The sequence below is a fragment of the Sarcophilus harrisii genome, chromosome 1, assembly GCF_902635505.1.
Source record: "Sarcophilus harrisii chromosome 1, mSarHar1.11, whole genome shotgun sequence".
Taxonomy (NCBI): Eukaryota; Metazoa; Chordata; class Mammalia; order Dasyuromorphia; family Dasyuridae; genus Sarcophilus; species Sarcophilus harrisii.
In genome coordinates this window covers 453,719,829-453,742,119 of record NC_045426.1, presented here as the reverse complement: position 1 = coordinate 453,742,119, position 22,291 = coordinate 453,719,829, and the positions used below count along the sequence as shown (strand labels likewise).

The 22,291-nt window shown below is 34.8% G+C and overlaps 1 protein-coding gene across 1 annotated transcript; it reads right to left on the bottom strand.

Moving 5' to 3' along the window:
- Positions 1-7,633: 7,633 nt before the first annotated feature.
- TCF24 (transcription factor 24) lies at positions 7,634-20,688 on the bottom strand. Its single transcript, XM_031946320.1, has 2 exons — positions 20,277-20,688; positions 7,634-9,965 (listed from the first exon to the last, which is right to left on the bottom strand). Exons 1-2 carry the CDS (start codon positions 20,664-20,666, stop codon positions 9,852-9,854), a joined length of 504 nt encoding a protein of 167 aa, XP_031802180.1. The 5' UTR covers positions 20,667-20,688; the 3' UTR covers positions 7,634-9,851.
- Positions 20,689-22,291: the final 1,603 nt, after the last annotated feature.

The following is a 22,291-nucleotide window of genomic DNA, read 5'->3' as shown; positions in this document are numbered from 1 at the left end:
CTGCATCCAGAAACAGGACTGTGGGAACCGAGTATATATCACAACATAGTGTTTTCGCTCTGTTTGTTGTTGTTTGCTTGCTTTTTGTTTTCTTTCCCATTTTTTCCTTTTTGATTTGATTTTTCTCATGTAGCATGATAATTGTGAAAATATGTATAGAAGAATTGCAAATGTTTAAAATATTTTGTATTACTATTTAGGGGAGGGGGGAAGGAGGGAAAAATTTTGGAACGCAAGGTTTTGCAAAGGTGTTGAAAATTATCTGTGCATATGTTTTGAAAATAAAATGTTTTAATAAAAAAAGAAAGAAAAAACAGAGTTAGACATGGCTGAATAACAGCAACAATAGGTTGAATGCTACTTATGTGGACTGGGATTTAACATTCTTTTTATCTTTCAGAACACTTTAACATTCTTTACTTATGATAGGTGCCTGATAAATATCTAATTAAATGCTGTCAGTGACAAGGGAAGGCTATTTATCTGGCAACAATAGAAGGTTCTGTTAGAAATTTACTCTAATCTAATAGTAAACTGTATGCCAACAACTATATAGGAACAAGATTTATACAAAACTTTTGAGATCCAAATTCTCTCCCTTTCTGCCTTCCCACCTACCCCCATTGAGAAGGCAAGCAACCCGATACAGGTTATACATGTGTGGTCATGCAAAACAGTTCCATACCAGTCTTATTGTGAAAGAAAACATAGACCAAAAAAAAACTTCTTAAGAAAAATCCAACTGTATTTCCTTCCATTCTATTTCTCCCTTGCATACTATTCTCTCTCTCCTTTTACCCTGTCCCTCCTCAAAAGTGTTTTGCCTCTGACTGTCCCCCAATAATCTGCCCTATTTTCTATCCCCTTAATCTCTTGTCCCTTTCCCCTCCTAGTTTTCTGCAGGGTAAAATAGATTTCTATATCCTATTGAATGGATAGATTATTTCCTCTTTCAGCTAACTCTGATGAGAAAAAGATTCACTCATTCTCCCTCCACTATCTCTCTTCCTGTAAAAGCTTATTATTGTCTCTTTTATGTGAAATAATTTACCCCATTCTATCTCTCCCTCTCTCTTTCTCCCAGTACATTGCTCTCATCCCTTAATTTTATTTTTTTTAGATATTGTCTCTTCATATTCAACCACATCTATACCTTCTATTTATACTTCTACCTGCCTCAATAATGAAAATTCCTAAGAGTTACAAGTATCATCCTGCCATGTAGGAAGATAAGTAATTTATTATATCCTTTATGATTTTCCCTTCAGGAAATGTGTCTTACAGAAAGTGAGACTTGAAGGAAACCAGGTAAGCCAAGAGATAAGGAGGAGGAAGGAGATGGTTATAGGTATAGAGGACAACAATAAAAATGCTTTTTGTTAAATATACTGTGTTGGGCAAAGATCAGCACAGAGCTTATTGTTACTGGATTTAAAAAGTTAGAAGAAATAAAACTTAAATCCCATCTTTATCACTCATTGCCTCTGTGATTTAGGGCAGCTCTCAGGCTCTTGATTTTCTTATCTGAAAAATAAGAGGAATGTGCAGTTTCAGGACCAGAATAATGCCCAAATCAAAGGGACTTGCTTCAGAAACTCACCTGGGAAGGATACTAATAGTGAAATGATCAAAAAAGGAAATGGGAAAAAGCAATCTGCTCCAGAAAAGCTCAAAAAGAAATAAAATGTGGGATAAAATGCTAAAATACTGCATCCATTAAAATATATGCAGATAAGTTTGAATATGTGCTCAGTTGTTTTTCAGCTGTATCCAAATCTCTGTGACTTCATTTGAGTTTTCCTGCAAAGATACTGGCATAGTTTGTTATTTTCTTTTCCAGCTCATTTTATAGATAATGAAAATGAGGCAAATACGTTTAAATGACTTACGCAGTTCTCATCACTAATAAGTATCTGAGAACAGACTTGAAGTCTGGAAGGTGAGTCTTCTTGATTCCAGGTTCAGTGTGCCACCCAACTGTTCATAAAAAATGTCATCTACTGGAAACCCCCTATATCCCCAAATTTTGAACGATTATATAGTAAATTCCATCACTGTGGTCATCCAATAGGAATAATTTAGGCCTGATCTTCCAGGGAGATAAGATAAGATAAGAGGTCACAGTGAAACTTAATTCTTCACTATCTTCATCAAAAGCAGCAAGAGAAATAGGGGTGGGGGGAAAAATGATTGATTTTGTAATTCTAATTCTGCTTTTCTTTGGTGGATAAATGAACTTGGGAGTTCCTTCTTTAGGGAAGCCCTTTGACTTTTGCAGAGTATTCTGCTTATATCTATATCTTTATCAACCTATACCTATACCATTTTCCTTTTTCTCTCTAGAAGTTGTGTTTTCAGAAGTTAACATTGTCCAGAAAATCCCTCCTTCTCTGGACAGTAGTCTATTCAAATGGCTCTGACCAATCTGAGGCTATAAAGTTAAGATTCTTCCACTGACCCTCCCAGCCTCTTCTTGGTCCTGATAGATGAGTGTACACACAATGAATTGTTGTTACTTGTCTTTCCATAGTTAAACCAAGAACTCAGGCTCAAGTTCTTGCATCTCCACCATTCCTCCTAATTACTGTTCTTTCTTGGATCAAGAGGCTCTGCCATTTCACCTACATGGTGGCCATCTCTGATGGGAATGGGAAACATTTTGTGCCCAGGGATCATAGTTTGGTCTCAGATTTCTATTTTTATGAAGTTAAATGGTTCATAGTCTTTCACCATTATGCTCTATAAGAATTTATATTCTAAGCCAGGATTGCTTTTGGCTGTCATGTCTCACTGCTTATCAAGAAGATAGAGTGTTTGATGACTTAGGTGATTTCTCCCAGAGAGGGAATAGAGTCTAGAAATCTGCGCTTACTGTCAATCATTAAGTCTAACGGGGAATGGTTAATCAATGGGAAACATTCTGGCTTCATATTAACATAAACATTACACAGTGTTCCTATATGTATAGAAAATTACTGCTCTCAGTTTCCTCCAACTAATAAATCAAGCAAAAGTAATAAACATCACTTAATATTTCTTTGTCAAAGCCTTTGTTGCAAACTTGACAGTATAATAAGGAAATAGATATCATAGTGGCATGTTTCTTAGAAGATGGGAAGTGGATCAGCCACTTGGAGCCTTGTAGCTGGTTGCAAGATGTCTTTATATACCTCAAAGATTGATTTAAGAAATTATGCAAATAAGCTATAAGTATCACCAGCAATAACTCACCTACAAGAAATGGTGTAAAAATATTGTCAAGGCAGTGGGCTAGTAATGGAGCAAGTGCACAGCATAATAGAACAATAGCCTGAATGTTACCCCAGTATTCAAGAGCGTTTAAAGACCTAAAGGTGGGTTTCCAGAGCAATGGGGTAGATTCTTTAAGGAGGATGACATGGGTAAGAATGATATACAATGAGAGGGAATTAGAATATTAAAAGATATTTAAAGCTGCAGAGTGAATCTATTTTGCTCTTTGTAGTAATAACTTATTGATAAATATGTGTGAAAAAGTGAATATTTTCACTCCTGTGAAATGTGACATCTACAAATGTGAAGTACAGGCTAGTTCCTTGGAGGGCCTTGGGATCAGCCAGTCGGGATAAATTAAAGTCCTTGGTCTTTAGGGGGAGAAGTGAAAAAGAAAGATGAACATTTTGTTTTGTATGGAATATTTTCTCTTGTTTTTGGCCTTCATAGGATTTATGCCTAAATGGGATTATTGAGAAAAAAGGATATGAGAAATTTAGTCATTTTTCTTAGGTAATTCCAAATTGTTTTCTAGATCATTTGGATGAATTTGTAGCTCTGCCCAATAGAGCAATGAACTTATCTTCTGACTATCCTTCTAACATTGATATTGCATTTTGGGTCATTTTTTGTCCATTTGCTGAGTAAAACTTCAGTTGTTTTCATTTGTATTTCTTTTATTAATGGCTTAGGGCCTATCTTCATATGTTTATTGAGAATTTCCAATTTTTCTTCTGAAAACTGCTTATTTCCTTTGACTTATGTAAAGAAATTGCACTCGGTGTTATATATTGCCAGTTATGTCATTGTCTCTTTTTTCCCCTTTCTCCCCACCTCCATGACTTCATTAAGGGCACAGTGTATAGAGTCAGGAAGATTCAGGTACTGCCTAGCTGTATGACCCTGGGCAAGTCTGTTTGCCTCAGTTCCTCAACTTTAAAGTGAACTGGAAGAGGAAATGACAAGTCACTCCAGTATCTCTGCCAAGAAACTCCAAATGGGGTCAGAATCAGACAGGACTGAAATGATTGAACAACAACAACATGATATCATTGGTATAAGGGGCTTCCAGTGAGGAATGCTCTGCTACCCTTACACGTCAGCCTCAGCTGTTCAACTTGTAAAGAGCTGTGTGAGTCACATGGTTGGTATGTGCCAAAGGTGGAACCTGAACACAGGATTTCCTGATTCTGAGGCTGGTTCATTATCAAATGTTATCTCAATTCCCTATTTAGCTTAATAGTAGACTTTAATCAGAGATCATAGAATTAGAGACATAGATTTAGAATCAAAAGGGAACTGAGGGCCATCTCCTCCAACTCATTCATTTTATTGTTGAGGAAACTGAGGTTAAGGGTCATACCCAAAGTAATGAAGATCGTAAGTGGAAGCAGGATTCTAACTAAAGTTTTTAGACTCTCAGTTCAGTATCCTTAGATTGACATCAAATAAAGCATGAGTCTGATTATGTTTCTCCTATGCTGTTGATTTGGTTTTGTTTGTTTTTTTTTAATGACATTAACAGCTTCTTTGTTTATTCTCATTCATTTTATATTGTAAATCCCTTTCATTATGATATCGAAATCGTCAATCAATAAGTATTTAAGGTAACTGCTATGTGCCAAGCATTGTGTTTGGCTAGGAATACAAATATAAAAGTAAGGGTCTCTGTCTCCAAGGAATTTATATTATACAAAGAAGTAGTGGATCCCAAAGTATTGTTTGGAATCCCAATTTCAAGAGGTCTCTGAGATCAAAATTATTTTCATAAAAATATTAAGACTTGCCATTTAGGGGAAGGAGTAAGAGAAGGGGGCGGGGAATTGGAATACAGGGTTTTGCAAGGGCTAATGTTGAAGAATTGTCCATGCATATGTTTTGAAAAATAAAAAGCTTTAGTTAAAAAAAAGAAAAAAATAATAAGATGTTTTAATTTCTAATATGGTAAATACTGATAGATTTAACCCATTTTTTAAATAGTTTTTTATTTACAAGTTATATGTATGGGTAATTTTACAGCATTCACAATTGCCAAACCTTTTGTTCTAATTTTTCCCCTCCTTCCCTCTTCCCCTTCCCCTAGATGGCAGGATGACCAGTAGATGGATTTAACCCATATTTTAAAAAAAAATTTCCCAACAGAGGGTTCAAAATATCCTCAACAATTTTTTTTAAGACTGTGAAGAGTTCATATATCTAAAAAGATTGTGAACCAATGTATTACAAGGATTCAACATGTTTACAAATAAGAAAAAATTTCTTTAAGGTCAAGGCACTTTAAGGCCTTGAAAGGACTTATTTTCTAAGAGGCAGAGGTGAAAAGGAAAAGTATTCCAGCCATAGAGGAAAAGCTGGAAGCAATAAATGTCATATATGGGAAACAGCAAGCAAGTCATTTGTGCCTAAGGGGTAGTAAGTAATGTGTAATCAGACTGGAAAAAAAGATAGGTGCCAGAATAAGAAAGATTTTTAACAACTGAACAGAGGGGTTTATTGTTTAAAGGCAAGAGAGAGCTACTGACACTTTTCAGGAGTTAGGCTTGTACTTCCAGTTGTTCAATTTTGCAATTATATGGTGATATGAATATGGGTAACTATGAATGTTTGTTGCAAGGATTTTTGTCTTTATTTTTACCCCCATTGGGTCAATAGCATAGGTTTGCTGTTCAGTTATTTTTCAATTGTATCCGACTCTTTATGATACCTTTTGGGTTTTTTCTTTTTTTTATTATTATCTTACTCTGAATTTAAGAAATAAAACAAGCATTTCCATAACAACATGAATTAGAAAAAGCAGGATTGCATCGGAAATTGCAGGTCTATTATGTATAACTTGCTATCCCTTTCAAATATACTACAAAATTATCATATATCTTTTTCCCCTCTCCCCAAGTTTTAATATATCACAGTTATTTTTCTAGATGCAGACTGCATTTTTCCTCATCTTTGTAGCTAATTTGGATATTTATAACAGACAGAATAACTTAGTCAAAGTTGTTCTCAAAACAATATTGCTATTATCGTGTACAAAGTTCTCTGGGTTCTACTTATTTGATTCTTCATTATTTCATGGATACTTAATAAGGTTTGATAGAATTCACTTGTAAATCTATCTGGTCTTGATGCTTTTTTTTCTTTGAAAGCTCATTTATGGCCTATTCAATTAAAATAGATCTACTTATTCTATTTCCTCTTTTTCTAATCTAAGCAATTTGTATTTTTGTAAATACTCTTCCATTTCAATTTTGTTAAATTTATTGGCATTTTATTGGACAAAATTCTTATAATTGTTTTAATTTCATTTTCTTTAATGGTATGTTCACCTTTTTCATTTCATTTTTGATACTAGTAATTTGGTTTTATTCTCTTTTATAAATCATTAATCAATGATTTTATTGGTTCTTCATAACTCCTAGTTTTATTAATTCAATGTTTTTCTTACAATTCAATTTTATTAATTTTGCCTTTAATTTTTAGGATTTCCGATTTAGTGTTTAATTGGGGATTTTTAATTTATTCTTTTTTTTTAATTGCATACCCAAAGGAATTCTTGTGATCATATTTTCTATCATTCCTGCCTTCCCCAGGCACAATTCTTTTGTACCTAGGTAGTGACTTATATTCTCTACACTTCCACTTACCTTCCCTCCACTCTCTTCTCCCCCATTTTCTTCCCCCCATGACTAATTCACCTTCTAGAATCCCCAAGCCTGGGCTTTGTAATAGGTACAAATCTAGCCCATCTTCCAGTGACAATGCTAACCTCCTTTGATGGATTTTGCCACTTACTAACAAGTAGCATTTTTAAATGACAAAATTTTCACAAAATATTTAACAGCATGATTTTAAAAAATGCCCCAGGTACCCTATGCCAATTCTGTTGAACATTTGTTTTAAAATGAGGTATGCTATTTTTAAAAAATCCAGAGCTGATTTTTTTTTAACATGACATCAAGTCATACCCTGTGGTTGCCTTGGTGGTTGATATTTATTAGAGTTTTAGGTTGTAGAAAAGTGCTTTGATACAGTGAGCCAATGAGTTATTATAATTACATAGTCTTTAATACATTGAATTCCTTTAAACAAAAAGCAGACTCTTCCCGACACTTTTATAAGATTTCATATTGAAAAGTTAAAGCATATTTGACTATATTTTTATTCCAATGTTATAGATATATGGATACACATGCAATATTTAAATATGTAAACATATATTATCACTACATTTAATCATCTAGGAAGAATTTTATTATATGCTATATATATATTTTTTTAATAAGACAAGATTTGAGTCATTTGGCAAATAACATACATTCACATTTAAATATCTAAAATCACAAAGAAATTTGGGTTCTGCAAACCAGTGAAGTAATGCCTATAGTCAGTTTTTGCTCCAGGTGGATTTTAAATAGCTCAGTGGCCTAAAGAAAATGAAGGAACAGACCAGATGTGTGTTCTTTGAACAGTTCTCTATTCACTAGTAGAGAACTAACATTGAGTGGAGAACTGCATTGAGAGCCAGTAGTTTAAAAGCCCAAGATTGTCAACAAATGAAAAAGGACTTTGTCAGTACTCGGTAGGAAAGCTTGAGTAGGAAAATGGGTTAGGAATACACTGAATAGACTCCTGTTGGTGACTATTTGGGGCAGCAAAATATCCTAACAAATCATGGTATTTTTCATATTGTCTCAGCTCTCTTCAGATTGTCAGACTCTCTTTTCTGATTCTGTTCCTTCCCTTGGTCCTAGTAGAAAACTGAAACTAGTGATCAGATTAACACATAACTACTATATCATAATATGACAGCTCCCATCATCCTAGTAAGTCAATCCCAGAAGCTGTTGGTCACTGACAGCTTAGAGGTCATTCCATGCTTTTGGATTTATATTTTGGTGGATTAAAATCTGCCTAAGTAGTTCCTAGGAACTTTTGGAAATATGGAAAACCAGAAATCTGGGAAAAATTACAAGTTCAAATCACACAGTTTGTGATGGGAAACTATATGGTGGGAGGTAGCAAGTTATATTACCCCTAATCACTTAGTATATAAAAGATACTATTAACAACGATATGTATGAAAGAAGGTGGATTGGTGAAATGTGGAAAATTACAGACGAGGGGAACAGCTTGAGTGGCTAATATTGGCATACTCCTCCAGTCCCCTCTGGACTCTACTCCTGACTCTCCAGATTTCTTTCTGCACAATAATCCAGTAGTCTTTTCACCTAGGAAGATCATGATGCTCCTATGGCCCCTTCATCTGATTGGTCAGTTCTTTGAGAGACCTCCATGATAAGGAAAGTGTCCAAGCCAGCCATGTTCATCCTTATTCCTTTGTCTGCCCAGTTCTTGACTCTTGGGCTTCTTTTACCCCCATGCTTTCAGCAAGGATCTTCTCTCCCCTTGCCCCCTACTTTATAATTTCCATTTCTGTTATCTTCCCTTATTTGAATATAAATTCCCTGAAGGCAGGTATTGTCTTTTTGCTTGTATTTGTACTCTCAAAGTTCAGTACAGTGCCTAACTAGTAAGCTTTTAATAAATGCTTACTGACTTGGTATACAACTCTGCCCACCAAATATGTCTAATATGAATATAAAAAACTAACATTCTAGCCTATTGGGTTGATATTATGTGTAAGGTTAATATAATGTTTTGGGCAAGAATTTTGTCTAGGCTTAGATGAATTAGGACCTTCAGAAATGGAAGGAAAAGCCAATGATAAAAAACTGAGGATCCACCAAATCAATAAATTTATCAGTAAGTTTTACTTAAGTGCTTACTATATAGTACCAAAGCTTACTATAAAGTACCAAGTAATAGTCCAGTTTTAAAGAGTTAACACTATCTTCAACGACAACAATAGTGATTGTTTCTACTCACTTTCCTATTTAGACCAAACAATCCTCTTAAGTAAGAACTTGCCTGCCTTATTATAAGAGAATTAGGGTTCTTTACCCACTTATGATTTAAGGGTTTCTCATTAACACTCTTGTCTCCAAGCATCTTTCCCTCTGATGCCACATATTGAGTATTCACTGAGTGGAGGTGGGAGGTTTTTTGGGAAAATAATTATCCTGAAATGGAGGTCTCTGTACCCTTAATATACCTGAAATTTTTTTTTTTCTTTTCAAACACAACCAAATACAATGAACTAACTGATTTCAATAGCACATTTGATTGAAATGTTTTACTGAATCTCTTGCAGCCACTAATCACTCTTCATAAAAGCGTTCATAAACACAGCTTATTATTGAGCAAAAACACTAACTTTTCATTTGTCATATATAGTACAGTTAGTAGAATTTGTGTGTATATATACATACAGATATTTACATATTTTATTGTAAATGAATCTTAGTTGGTTTTTAAATGCTACGTATTGTACTAAGCTGTGACAGATAACACTGAAGAGGATTTTATTAGAATAAAGATTTAATTTCATTTCTACTTAGCTTGAAAACAAAGAATGGAGCACCGGCATATAATATCATTCATAAACTTGGAGAAATTATAATTGTTATTGTCTGAAGATATGTATTCAACCCATCTTTCTAATAAATAAAAGTTTCTTGCTACTTTACAGAGCAGAAGGGAGACTAAGGTTGCGAGTCTGCTGAAGCATCTCCTGGGTTGTTTTTTTCTTCTAGTACAGAATGACTCAGAAACTGGCCTGTAGCACCGATGTATAATCTTGATCTCATGGGCCATTTCTAAAATAAAGAAAAAGAATATACAAATAATATTAAAACTATTAGCACTTAGAATATTTATGTAAATTGCTTACTGATTCCTAAGATAAACAAGACCAATTCAATAACTCTGAAAGAAGAATGTCGTTTGGGAAACTTTCCCATCATAAATATTTATCTTTTTTTAATCTCCTATAACTAAACTATATACAAATGTATCTACAAGATGTGCACCAAGATGTTTTTATTTTAAACTTCATTATATGTGCTATTGAACAGAAAGGCACATTGGATAGAGAAATGGCCTTCCCAGAAAGATCTCAGAAGATCTGACTCATCCTGGTTGAAGGACCTTTGTATATATATTTAATCCTTTAGTGTCCTAGACAGTTCTCAAAGATTATAAGTTGCAGCAAAATTACTAACTTTCATTGGTAGAGGGACTTTTCTTATCTCAGAATTTCTTTTGCCAATGACATCACAAGCCCAGGCCCTATTCCTACATCTGATCTAAAACTTCAGTTTAGATGTCTAGGACTTGAATGAAACTGGGAGTAGTCCAGGCCAAAAATCTCTTCTGCTGGAGAGTTTGAGACTGGTAGATTGCTTGAGTTTGATAGAGACTAAGTGATTAGGTCAGAACTGAACAAATCAAAACTTCCATGTTGATTAACAGTGAGGTCTGACCCAGGAAAGATTGTAGTACTTCCAGCCAAGGTGTTATAGAGAGATTCATACTTATAACAACAACAATAACAACAAAAAACTTCAACAAAATACTACCCATAACTCTTTAAAAAACTATACCTGATGTCTTCATAATACCAAACCTTTAAAATGAAAAATTTAATCATCCAGATGTCTTATCTATTTGATAGCAAACATCTGTATAATCAGAAAGATCAGAATGTCTGTTGTTGGGTTGAAAGTCATTGAATGATGGATTACCTTTTCTATCTTTTCATCAACCATGTCAGAATTATTTAGGTAGTTGTTTATACATTGTTATGTCTATAATGATTTCTGTTAGTGTTATTTTAAAAATCCAATTAAATCATAATTTAATTCTCTCCATCCCAAATAACAATAGAATTAAAAAACTTAAACTATAAGTCCACATGGATGGACCACAAGGCCCATAATAAGGCAGCATAATCAAGCAAAGGGCTGAACTTGGAGACAGAAAAACCTGTATTTGAATTTTATTCATACACTAGAAAGTCACTTAAATTCTTTGAACTTCAGTTTCTTTATGTATCCAAGAAAGAGAATCCTACCTGTTCCTGTCTCACAAAGATATTGTGAGATCCAATTGAATTGCAAATTTGAAAGTGTGACTTGAAATAGTCTATTCCTATAGTATCATTCGTGAATATCTTTGGAGAGTTTTCTGGATGTTATTTTTCCATATGCCACCTAAAAATAGGATGCTAAATGAAGCAGCAGGGAATGCTGAGCAAAAATAAGACACTTCTATTCTTTTGTCAATTAATGAAGTCCACAAAGTTCATATAACTATTATTTTTCCAATTATGACACGTGATTTTTTAATAATTGTGTAAAGGGATCATCAACTCTCATAATTTTATGTAGCATGATTCTACTAAAATGTAAAAATATATACCAAAAGGTGAAAATTAGTCCAATATGTGGTTGAAAATGGTATACATTTCCAGGGACAGACTGAACAAAGTATGCCAATAAAATGTTTTAGGCTTTAAGGAAGCAGCTTGTGTTAGTTAGCATTTAGAATGCTGAGGATAGAGTCAGAAAGAAACTTGTTTCAAATATTTACTAGTTGTGTGACTATGGGAAAAGTCAGTCACATAGCTTCTGCAACTTGTCTTTCCTCATCTGGAAAGTAAGTCACTTAATCTCTATCACCTTCTCTTTTCTTATTGTAAATAAGATATATGAGATAGATGTTAAAATTATCCCAGTATTTGTAAATATCTGTTGTGAGGATTATTGTTTCCCCAAGAATAGCTAAGTTAATTGCAGCTGATCATTGTACAATAATATTGTTGTTGTAATGTACAACGTTTATGTCATTTTGCTTCAATTCACCTAAGTCTTTCCACAGCTTCCTCATTTGTAAAATAAAAGAATTATACTAGATAAGGGGTTCTTAATATGGGGCATAATTTTTTTTTAAATTAACAACTGTTTCAATACAATTAATTTCCTTTGCAATCTTATGCATTTTATTTTATGCTTTTTAAAAACACTATTCTGGAAAGGAATCTATCTATAGGCTTCATCACACTGCCAAAGTGGACTAGATGATATCAAATATTCTTTTTTTACAAGTAGAGGAAGGAGGAACTTCACTTTAAATTTTACTATTATTTTAATTTTCATTTACATATACATTTACATTACAAAGACACACTTTGCTTTGGTTTTCCTAGTTCTATTCACCTCCCTCTGTATTAATTCATTAAGGCAGATTCTGTTTTAATTTTTGTCTTGGTATATCTAGTAGGTAGGACAATGTCTAGCTTATAGTAGGTGCTTACTCACTGATTGCTTTTCTCATTCTTATATTTATATATGCACACATACATATGTGTGTGTATATATATATATATATATATATTATATATATATACTCAGTCATTGTCCAATGGATAGATATGTACTTTATTTCAAACACTGCTTTCAGCTCCAGCCCAGTTCACATGATTTTTTTGTTGTTGAATCAGTTCAGTTGTGTTCAATTCTCTGTGTCCACTTTTGGGATATTTTTTTGGCAAGGACAGTGGAAAGAATTTGCCATTTCTTTCTCCAGTCCATTTTACAGAGGAAACTGGGTGTTAAATGAGTTGCCTAAGATCACAGAGAGGTATTAAGTGTCTGAGTCCAGATTTGAACTCATGAAGATGAGACTCCTGATTCCAAGTGCAGTATTCTATCCACTGGGCCACCTACCACCCTTCATATAGCACAGAGTGGGTATTTAATAAATGAATATTGATTGAAAATCAATCAGCGAAAAAAACCACCCCAAAACCAAGATGATCAAATATAACATCTGCAGTTTAGCATTTAAAGCTCTTCATAATCTTGATACCTCTCTCCAGTCTTCTTATATTTTTGCTTTTTTTTTTTTTTTTTTTTTGGCTACTTTACAGTGGGATTTACCTCCTTACTGTTCCATGCACAAGACACTCCATTCTATCTTAGTATTTTTGCCTTAGCTGACTTCCATACCTGGAAAACCTTCCCACTTTATGTCTCTTATACTTGCTTTGATTTCCTTCAAGATTTAGTTAGACCCCAAATTGTATCTCCAACACTCCTACTTCAGAGTCTTCCCTTCTGAGATTACCTTCTGTCTCTTCTTTACTGAGATAATTATAGGGCCACGAAGTGACTCAGCAGAGAGAACACTGAGCCTGCTTGGAGTTCCAATTTGACCTCAGTCACTAGCTGTGTGACTGTGGACAAATCACTTAACCCTGTTTGCCTTAGTACCTCATTTGTTTAAAAAAAACAAAAACAAAGACAAAACCTAGAGAAGGAAATGGTAAACCACTTCACTACCTTTGGAGTCATGAAGAGCTGGACAAGACTGAACAACAAAATACTAGTTATCTACATATCATCTCCTCTAATTAAAATGTGAGCTCTTTGAGAGCTGGGATCATTTTCACTTTTCTTTGTAACTCCAGTGCTCAGCAAAGTGACTAGTATTTAGTACCAATTTTTGATACAACTTTGTTTATTTTTTCTTTCAGTCAATTGAGTAAACTGATTGTGAGCCAGAAATGTGGAAACTCTAGACATTTCAAAGAAAATGAATTCATTACTTTGGCTAGTCTTTATCAACAATAACTAACTGATTTAAAATAACTAATTTCACTCTTCAAATGATTATTTAGCATCATTTTGAGAAGCAGTAGAAGGATGTGGTACCATGGGAAAAAAAGTTGGACTTGGAGCCAGAAAATCTGAGTTTGCATTTTGTTAGCTACAACTGCCAACTATCAATCAGAACTTCTGGGATCCTTGGTCACCCCATATGTATGAGATAATATTTGTATTGTTTTTCTCAAGGGGTTATTGTGAAGTTCAATCACATAAGTTAAAGGTGTCACATACTTTAAAACCTATATACATGTAAATGAAAGAAATGAGTACAATCCCAATAGGAATTTTTCCTGGAAAGACATACTTTTTTGAAATAAAGCAAACCCCTGATTGAGAGACAGTCTGGTTTAGTGCTTCAAGGGGCAGTCTGACTCAGGCTAAGTAGGTTCAAGAACTTCTTTTGACACATACTGGGGAGTTTGGGGATTCTGAATATTTAACCTCTCAATGCCCCAGACTATTTTCTCAGAACATAAAATGCAGAGTAGTTGCTACTCTGAATTAGTAGAGGAAGTTTCCAGAATTATTTCTCTAATTGTCCAGAACTCAACTTAAGTGTTTAAATATTGTAAATGTATATGCACTGTACTTTTAGATAAGATTTTAGATAAATGATGTTAAAAAACACAGAAAAATATTTTGAATTCACAAATAATAACAATAATAATTGATGAGGTCCTGAATGGTGTGTTGGACAGAGAAAAACTAAGAATTGATCCCTGAGGCAAGCAGGGAGAGGGCTCTGATAGAAATGAGTTTCGCTCCATAGTCCCACCTTCTGGGGAGGACGCCCAGTCTGAATTCAAGTTATGTCATACCCCTGAGACCCACTCTCCATAGAGGTCTTGAGCAGTCTTATCTTGCCATGCCCTGCCAGAAATCCCAAGCATGTCTCTAAGATTAAATTTTCCCTATAAAATCTACTTATGGGCCATGACTTCAATGCTGCCTTCCTTTGTCAGCCCACCATGGCACTCTGCCTCATGTTGTCTTTGTCCTTAGCCCTCCCTCATAATGCATGGTTATCTCCCCTAACTCCATTATGCTTCTCAACTCCACTTCTCCTATGGCTAGTTCTTTCAGGGTACTAAGTCCCTTCCAGGATTTAGCTTGACAGCTAAGGACATACCCCAACCTCATGGGGTGCTTTCTTTCTACTGGATAATTGTGAGTTCTGTTGAGGAACTTTTCTTTCATATGCTCTCCCACTCTATTTCATATTTACCACCCCTGGTTCTTCTGTATCCTTCCATTTTGCCTGTAACCTATTCCCCTAAATAAATCTACCTTTTGCCAAAGAGAATGGCTATTGTGAATCCTTCACATGACTGGACCCAAACTGCCATCATCTGGTATCTACACCACCCACATCAATAATAGCCTTTAGGAATATGCCTCTAGATCTGGCCTACATCTTCTATATCACATCTCTGGTATTTCTATCATGAGAATTCTTCTATTTTTTGCCACTTGCTGGATATCTCCCACGGTGCTATGAGCATAATAGACACATTGAATTTAATTGATGGTTGACTAATGAGGGCCTGTGCAGCTATAAGATTGTCAAGAATCAGGAAAAAGAATTCATCTTCATCTCCCTGTACATACTAAGAATACAAAATGACTTACTAAGAATATAAAATGACTTACTCCTATCTATCATGGTTTACAGAAGAGATCTCAGTAAAATGGGAAATTTCAGGTTACCGAAATATACCCAAACATTAAGTATTCCAGCTAATGGCTTGTACTGATTATTTAAATATATTTTAAAAAGCCAAAACTCATAACAATTTATTTCAAGTATGTAAAATATTCTTGCTCAGAACTTCCATAGTATTTGGTTTCTTCCCTTCGTTGTATTACAACTACTGAGGTATTTGTCTCATTTTCCCAGTTAGATCAACAGCTCTTTGAGGAGAGACAAATCATTCATTTTCTTTACTCCCAAAAGATCTAGCACAATGTAAGTACTAAATAAACCTCAATAAACATTTGTTGGATGGCTAAACCTATTTCAAGATGAATTCCTGTGTTAATAACAAATAACTATTGCTATTCAGCAAAAGTCAGCAATTTACTTATGAAATAACACAAGAGAATTAAGAAAAGAAAGAAAAAAAAACACCTGTTCTGCTAACTATCAATGACTAGTGTTAAAGGACTACAAAAATTATTTGGCATATAGATCAAAAGTGAAAATAATTTGAATTTTTTTCTAAAATTATAAGGCAGTATAATAGTGCATGGGGTAGCTAGGTAAAACTGAATAGAGTGCTGGACTTGAATTTAAATTTGACTTCAGACACTAACTATATGATCCTGGGCAAATCATTTAACCCTGTTTACCTTAGTTCCTCATTTATAAGATGAACTGGAGAAGGAAATGACAAACTACTTCAGTATCTTTAATAAGAAAACCCTAAAAAAAGTCAAGAAAAGTCAAGACATGATTTTTGATTTGAAATGATAAAGATAATGCATAAATGTCAAACAATTATTGCATAAGGACAAAGATCATAACCAACATCATCAAAAAAAAAAAAAAAGCATAGATTTGTTAAGTCCCTCCACTGTGCTAGGAGGTTCTGATTATACAAATACAAACAAACAAACAAAAAAATGAAACAAGCTCTGTTCTCAAGGACCTAACTTTTTGTTGCTGAAGATGATCAGTACATTTATAAGTAAACAAGGAAAAAATAATCTTTTGAAAGAAAACTTGGTGGTGACAGTAAATTAAAAGTACAGAATATGGAGTTAGTAGACTTGAATTAGATTCTGGCTCTGCCACTAGCTTTGTCACTCTGTGAGCCATTTAAGTTCTCTGAACTCAGTTTTCTCACCTGTAAAATGGAAATTATACAGGGAGAACCAAAATTCTTAGTGCAGCTTTTAGCTATTGGAGCTTAACACTGCACTAAAATTTGAGGAACACTACTTCGGACATAGAGATTTTCTGCTTCTGGTTCTGGTTCTGCCTCTTCCAGTCCTGACATATTTGCTGTATAACCATTTCAAATCAATTAACTTCTCAGGATCCCAGTCATCTCTCTTAAATTATGTATTACAGATGAGTTGCAGATTTCTGTAAGTGGAAGACAGATTTCACAGCAATGAAATCACAAGTTTAGACCACTTTACTTTCTCCCCCACAGGACTGGTCTGAGGAAATCATTGGATAAATGTTTGCTATTATAATGAATTACATTGTGTGCAGGAATATGATTAATGGATACTTTTTGATTGTTATTTAAGTATACTTGAAATTAAAATAAACTTTGTTTTAGATTATATGGTTAATACTGTTTTAATATATCTAACAGTAATATGGTTGAATAATAGTCTAATATATATGGAAACAGTTACAATGTAATATAATTTCTTTATGAATTACTCAATGATTTTTAAATTTGCACCATCTTGGAATGCTTGTGCCTAAGCTTCCCTTCTCCTCTCACTCCCCCCTCAATTAAGCAAACAAAATATCACAAGTTTCTATACTTCTAAAAAATGGCTTGAATTTATCAGTCTCTTGTATTCCATTTGTATAATGCCCTTTTATCAAAATTTCAAAAAATATCAAAAATCATCAATAATGTGAGGTCACTATTCCCATTGGTGGTGCTTCTCTGAAGTAATTATAGTAATTATTAAAGGTTCAGTTCCTACTTATTTCTGGTTGTACAATGACAGAGGACTTGGTGTTAAACAAATCGTGGAGGAAGAGAAAGTTCCTATTCATTGATTGTAAAGTTTCATTATGAATCATTCATTGGTCCCCTTCTCCTTCTGTACATTGAATCCAATGCCAAATTGAAAATTATAGAATATTTTAAACTATTGACTTCAACTTTTTTTTGCTAAAAAATAAATTTGAAATAGGAAAACTAAAATTTAAAATTAACTTTGGAAAACCTATGAAGATGACATATTTTTGACAAATACCTAGATAAAGGCTTTTTTTTTTTTAAATTATCAATAGGAGAAAGTAGGATTCAGTGACTAAATGAGTCATACCATTTTACTAAAAAGCTGAGGCATTTTTTTGGAATATGTAATTATGGTATTTAGAGAATTATTTTGGCTCATTTTGCAAAGGAATGCAATTGTGCTATAGAATAATTATGTTACAGAAAGTTTAAAACTGAAAAAAAAAAAAAGACTAGTGCCACATATCTAAAATATGCTTCAGCTTGTTACACTGATGTCATAAATAAAAAATTCTTCCAAGCCATTCACTCAATTTTCTCCTGAACCTGATAGGAATACTAACATTTTGCTATAAATGATTTTTAGATTTTTTTAAACTATATTTGCAGCTTCATACTTTATGAAAATATCTTTTTGTTTTAACCTATAGAGTTTTTTTTTTTGGAATAAAATGAAAATAACAGGCTCCAAATTTTCAGAATTTATCAGAAAAGTCAAGATAATTGGTATATTTTTTAAAGATGGTAGAACATATGGAAGAATTCTCTCTTTACTGCAGCCTCTACACTATGTTGTCCTCTATCATTCCTGGTACTGTAGTGTCATCGGCATTGAAGGTTGATGAAGAACTGGAGGTCCCTACTCTAAATGATACTTTGAAAGATGTGTGAATTGAGGAATGGCAGAATAATCTGTGGTATAGAATGTGATACAATGCTATTTTGCTGTAAGAAATGAAGAAATAGATATTATAGGCTTATATTGAATATAGATGGACTTATACAGATGGACTTATATTGAACTGATGCAGGGTGAAGTAATTAGAACTTTAAAAACAATTTAAACACCTGTACTCAAAACTTTTTGTCCTCAAGACCCCTTTACCCTCAAAAATTATTAAGTACTCCAAAGAGCTCTTGTTTGCATGGGCTATATATATTGAAACTTACCTTATTATAAATTAAAACATCTTGGCATTATGATTAATAATAATAATTTTGATCTCAGGGATCCTCTAAGAGAGTCTTAAAGACAATTGGAGGTGCCTTGGATCATACTCTGAAAATAACTGACATACTACAACATCTTTACTATAAAAATGAACAATTCTGAAGATTTTAACAAACTGATGAATAATGAAATGAGCAGAAACAAAAGAACAATTTATATAACACCATAAAGATAAACAAAACAAAAACTTTGAAAGCTTTAAGATCTATGATCAATATAATGAGTATGCAGAGTTTTGAAAGATGATGAAACCTCCTAAGAGGTAATAGATTTTTTTATGCAGAATGAAAATGTGTGTGTGTTTCTATACAGTCAACGAAGGAATTTGTTTTTTATTTGATTATATTTGTTACAAGGAATTTGTTTTTTTCTATTTTTTTTTTTAACCAAGATGGGTTTGGGAGGGAATAAAAATAGATTTCTATTAATTACAAAAGAAAGGAAAATGGTACAACTGTGGAATTTTACTGTGCACTTTCTGATAAAATCACTATATTGCCAGTTTTACCTCTCATGGAGTGGGGCAATTTGTAAATGTTTATAATGTAAAGACAAGACACATCCACAAAATATTTCAAAGAAAAAAAAGGTTTCATGACTTCTTTGTTGTTTTTTCTCTATCAACAAGATCTCAACTCCTTACCGTTAAGTGACTGATAATTATTCACATAGAAAGAGCTGTTTTAATTTGTCCTTGGCGCTTTCCCAAGTTGTGGCAGTTTAAATTATTATTTATATACACATTATACAATAAATATATTATGTGTCTTCTGGTTTCTAAACTGCTACATTAGATAAAGAGAATTTTCTCGGATAGCTAGGATTCTGTGAACAATATTTCATTTAAGTATTGGAAAATTTAAATGCTTCGATGACATCCTAATAAAAGAAAATAATGTCATAAGTAAAAACGAAACAAATGTGAAAACCGTCACCAAATTCACTTGCTACGGGTAGCCGACGATGTATATTGGAAATCAATATCGTCTAAAAAGAAATCGAAATTAAAGAAATACCACTGAAAGATTATAGTTTAGATAAAACTAGTTTCTATGTAGCAGAAATGGGATTCGAACTCTCAGCCCACAGAGATGCTCAAATCTGTTACAATACCTTACAGCACATCGCAGAACAACCTATCCCTTACCCCCGCGGTAACTGCAGGCTTCTTGCTTGTGGACAGCTAGGATCTGACCATAAAAATACTTCCAGGGAAGGGATGGGGCCCAGAATATGAAGGTGAGAGTCTGAAAATACACAAAACCTATCGAAGAAGCCCGGCAAACATAATGCTTTACTTTTGTCCCCTTTCGAAAAACTAATGTGATCTATTAATATTTCACTCTCCCTGGAAGGCTGAGACTAAAAGGAATGAGGTTGCACTCATGAGCAGCTTAAAGAAATATTTATGGAATTGAATTGGTTTTGATTGGATAGGACTCAAGTGAACGCTCTCGTTCCCAGCAGATCTGGTTTTGAAGCTCCTGGATGGGACCCGGGGCTGTGGGAGCCTACCTTGACTGGGTGCAAGTAGCCATCACCGCGCAGAGCGCCCAGCCTCGGGTCTGTAGGAGCGTCCTCCTCGTCCTGAAGGCTGCGGGTGAGGTGAGCGATATAGGTGGTGGCCAGCAGCAGCACGTCTAGCTTGGAGAGCTTGGTGTCTGGAGGCACAGAGGGCAGGGTCCTCTGAAGCTCCAGGAAGGCGTGCCGCAAAGTCTGCACCCGACTACGCTCCCGGGCAGCGTTCGCAGCCGCCGGCCTCCCGCTCCCGGCCCGGGGCCCCGGGCCGGGAGCGACCGGAGAACTGCCAGCGTCCCGGGTGGCTGCAGTGGTGGAGAGCGGTGGATCGGGCTCCGGGCTGGAGTTGGGCTGGCTATTCCCAGAGCTACTGCTACTGCAGTCCATGGGTGTCTTCTCAGGCACTGAACTTCTTGAGCGTCCTGCAACTTGCAATCTGCAACCAGACAGAAACAGCAATGAGTTACTTTTGGGATCAGTGCCCCCTTGGTCTCTCCTCGGCCAGGGGAAATTGAGCTGGAGTGGCAGGTGGACCGGAAAAGATACAGGCTGGTGGAGCCCTTCTTCCCTATACTGCCACCCATCTATTCCCCATCTATAAAAGAACTAATTAGTATTAGGCCTTTCCCGGTGTGCACAGTTCAGGCTTCTGACTTAGCCAGAAGTTTCGGAATTTGTTAATTTCCTGGTAAATTCAGGTCCCACCTTATACCCGAATACATAACTCTTAAATACGTAGTCTTGGACGTCCCCAGAAAAAAACCGAATTGCAAATTCAGTTAACAATTTATCTAGGCACTGGGAAACTACACCACACCTCAGGTTACTTTACCGGTTAGTAATTCTCTTTTATAATAGAAGAGGACCAAAATGACTTTAAGATGTCTGGGTCAGTATGTCTAACTGTAGTGGATCAAAATACTACAAAGTTGGAAAGTTCTATCCTGGGAGATCATAAATGGTCAGTATGAATATTTGGTAAGGAGATGTCTCTAAATTTGTGCATCATGTACTTGCTTTAAAAGATAAAAATTAATTTTAATGAGAATTTTGTTCGTATCTTTTGGCGAGACAAACTTCTAGTGAAAAAAATTAAGTGTCTTGAATATGGAAGATATCAGATTGTTTGCTCTCTGGGGGGGAGAGGGAAGGGGGGAAAAAGGGAGGGAGAAAAATTCGTAAGGTTTGTCTTGAATATGGAAGATGTCAGATTGTTTGCTCTCTGGGGGAGAGGGAAGGGAGGAGAAAGGGAGGGAGAAAAATTCGTAAGGTTTGGCTAACGTGAATGTTGAAAACTATAGGAGAAAAATTCGTAAAGTTTGACTAACGTGAATGTTGAAAACTATCTTTGCATTAAAAAAAAGTTAATTGTCTTGGGCATTTCCTCTCTCCCGGGTAAAAGTGGTTCAGGTTAGTTCTGCAGTACTTTATGTGAGATAAGGAGCTGAGAGCCGTATCCGCAGAAAGAAAAAAAAAGAAAAATACTCCTCGACACCTAACTCCTGGCTCCCAATAGCTAGACTTGATTACACGCTTTAAGTGGCGGGATGACATTTATTCCCAGAATGGCGTGCAAGTAACATTGACAGGAGACATAGTTAAGGTACTTGTATGGTACAAAGCTCACCTAATCTGATTCACAGTCCTATGCCTCTGATAGATGCATGATCGATTCCTGATAGTGAACTTAGCCCTCTTACTGTAGGTTCCACCGGACTTCATAATCTTAAATAAAATTTTCAAAGCTGACTTTTTATTTCATTCTGTTAATTCCTGACTTTATTTGACTAGTATCTTCAAGCAATTCCACCCAAATGAAAGAATTTATTCAGTGTTTCTAAAATTCTTTCTTACCCACTGCTTAATGTGTCTTTCCCAACAAGTCTGAGGAACTGAATGCAAAAGCGATTATGCCCATTTATTATAGATGAGGAAATTGTCTCTCAGAGATATGAAATTATTTCTTGGAGTTCACATTTACAGCTAGCAAAAGATATGATTTGAAAACCAGT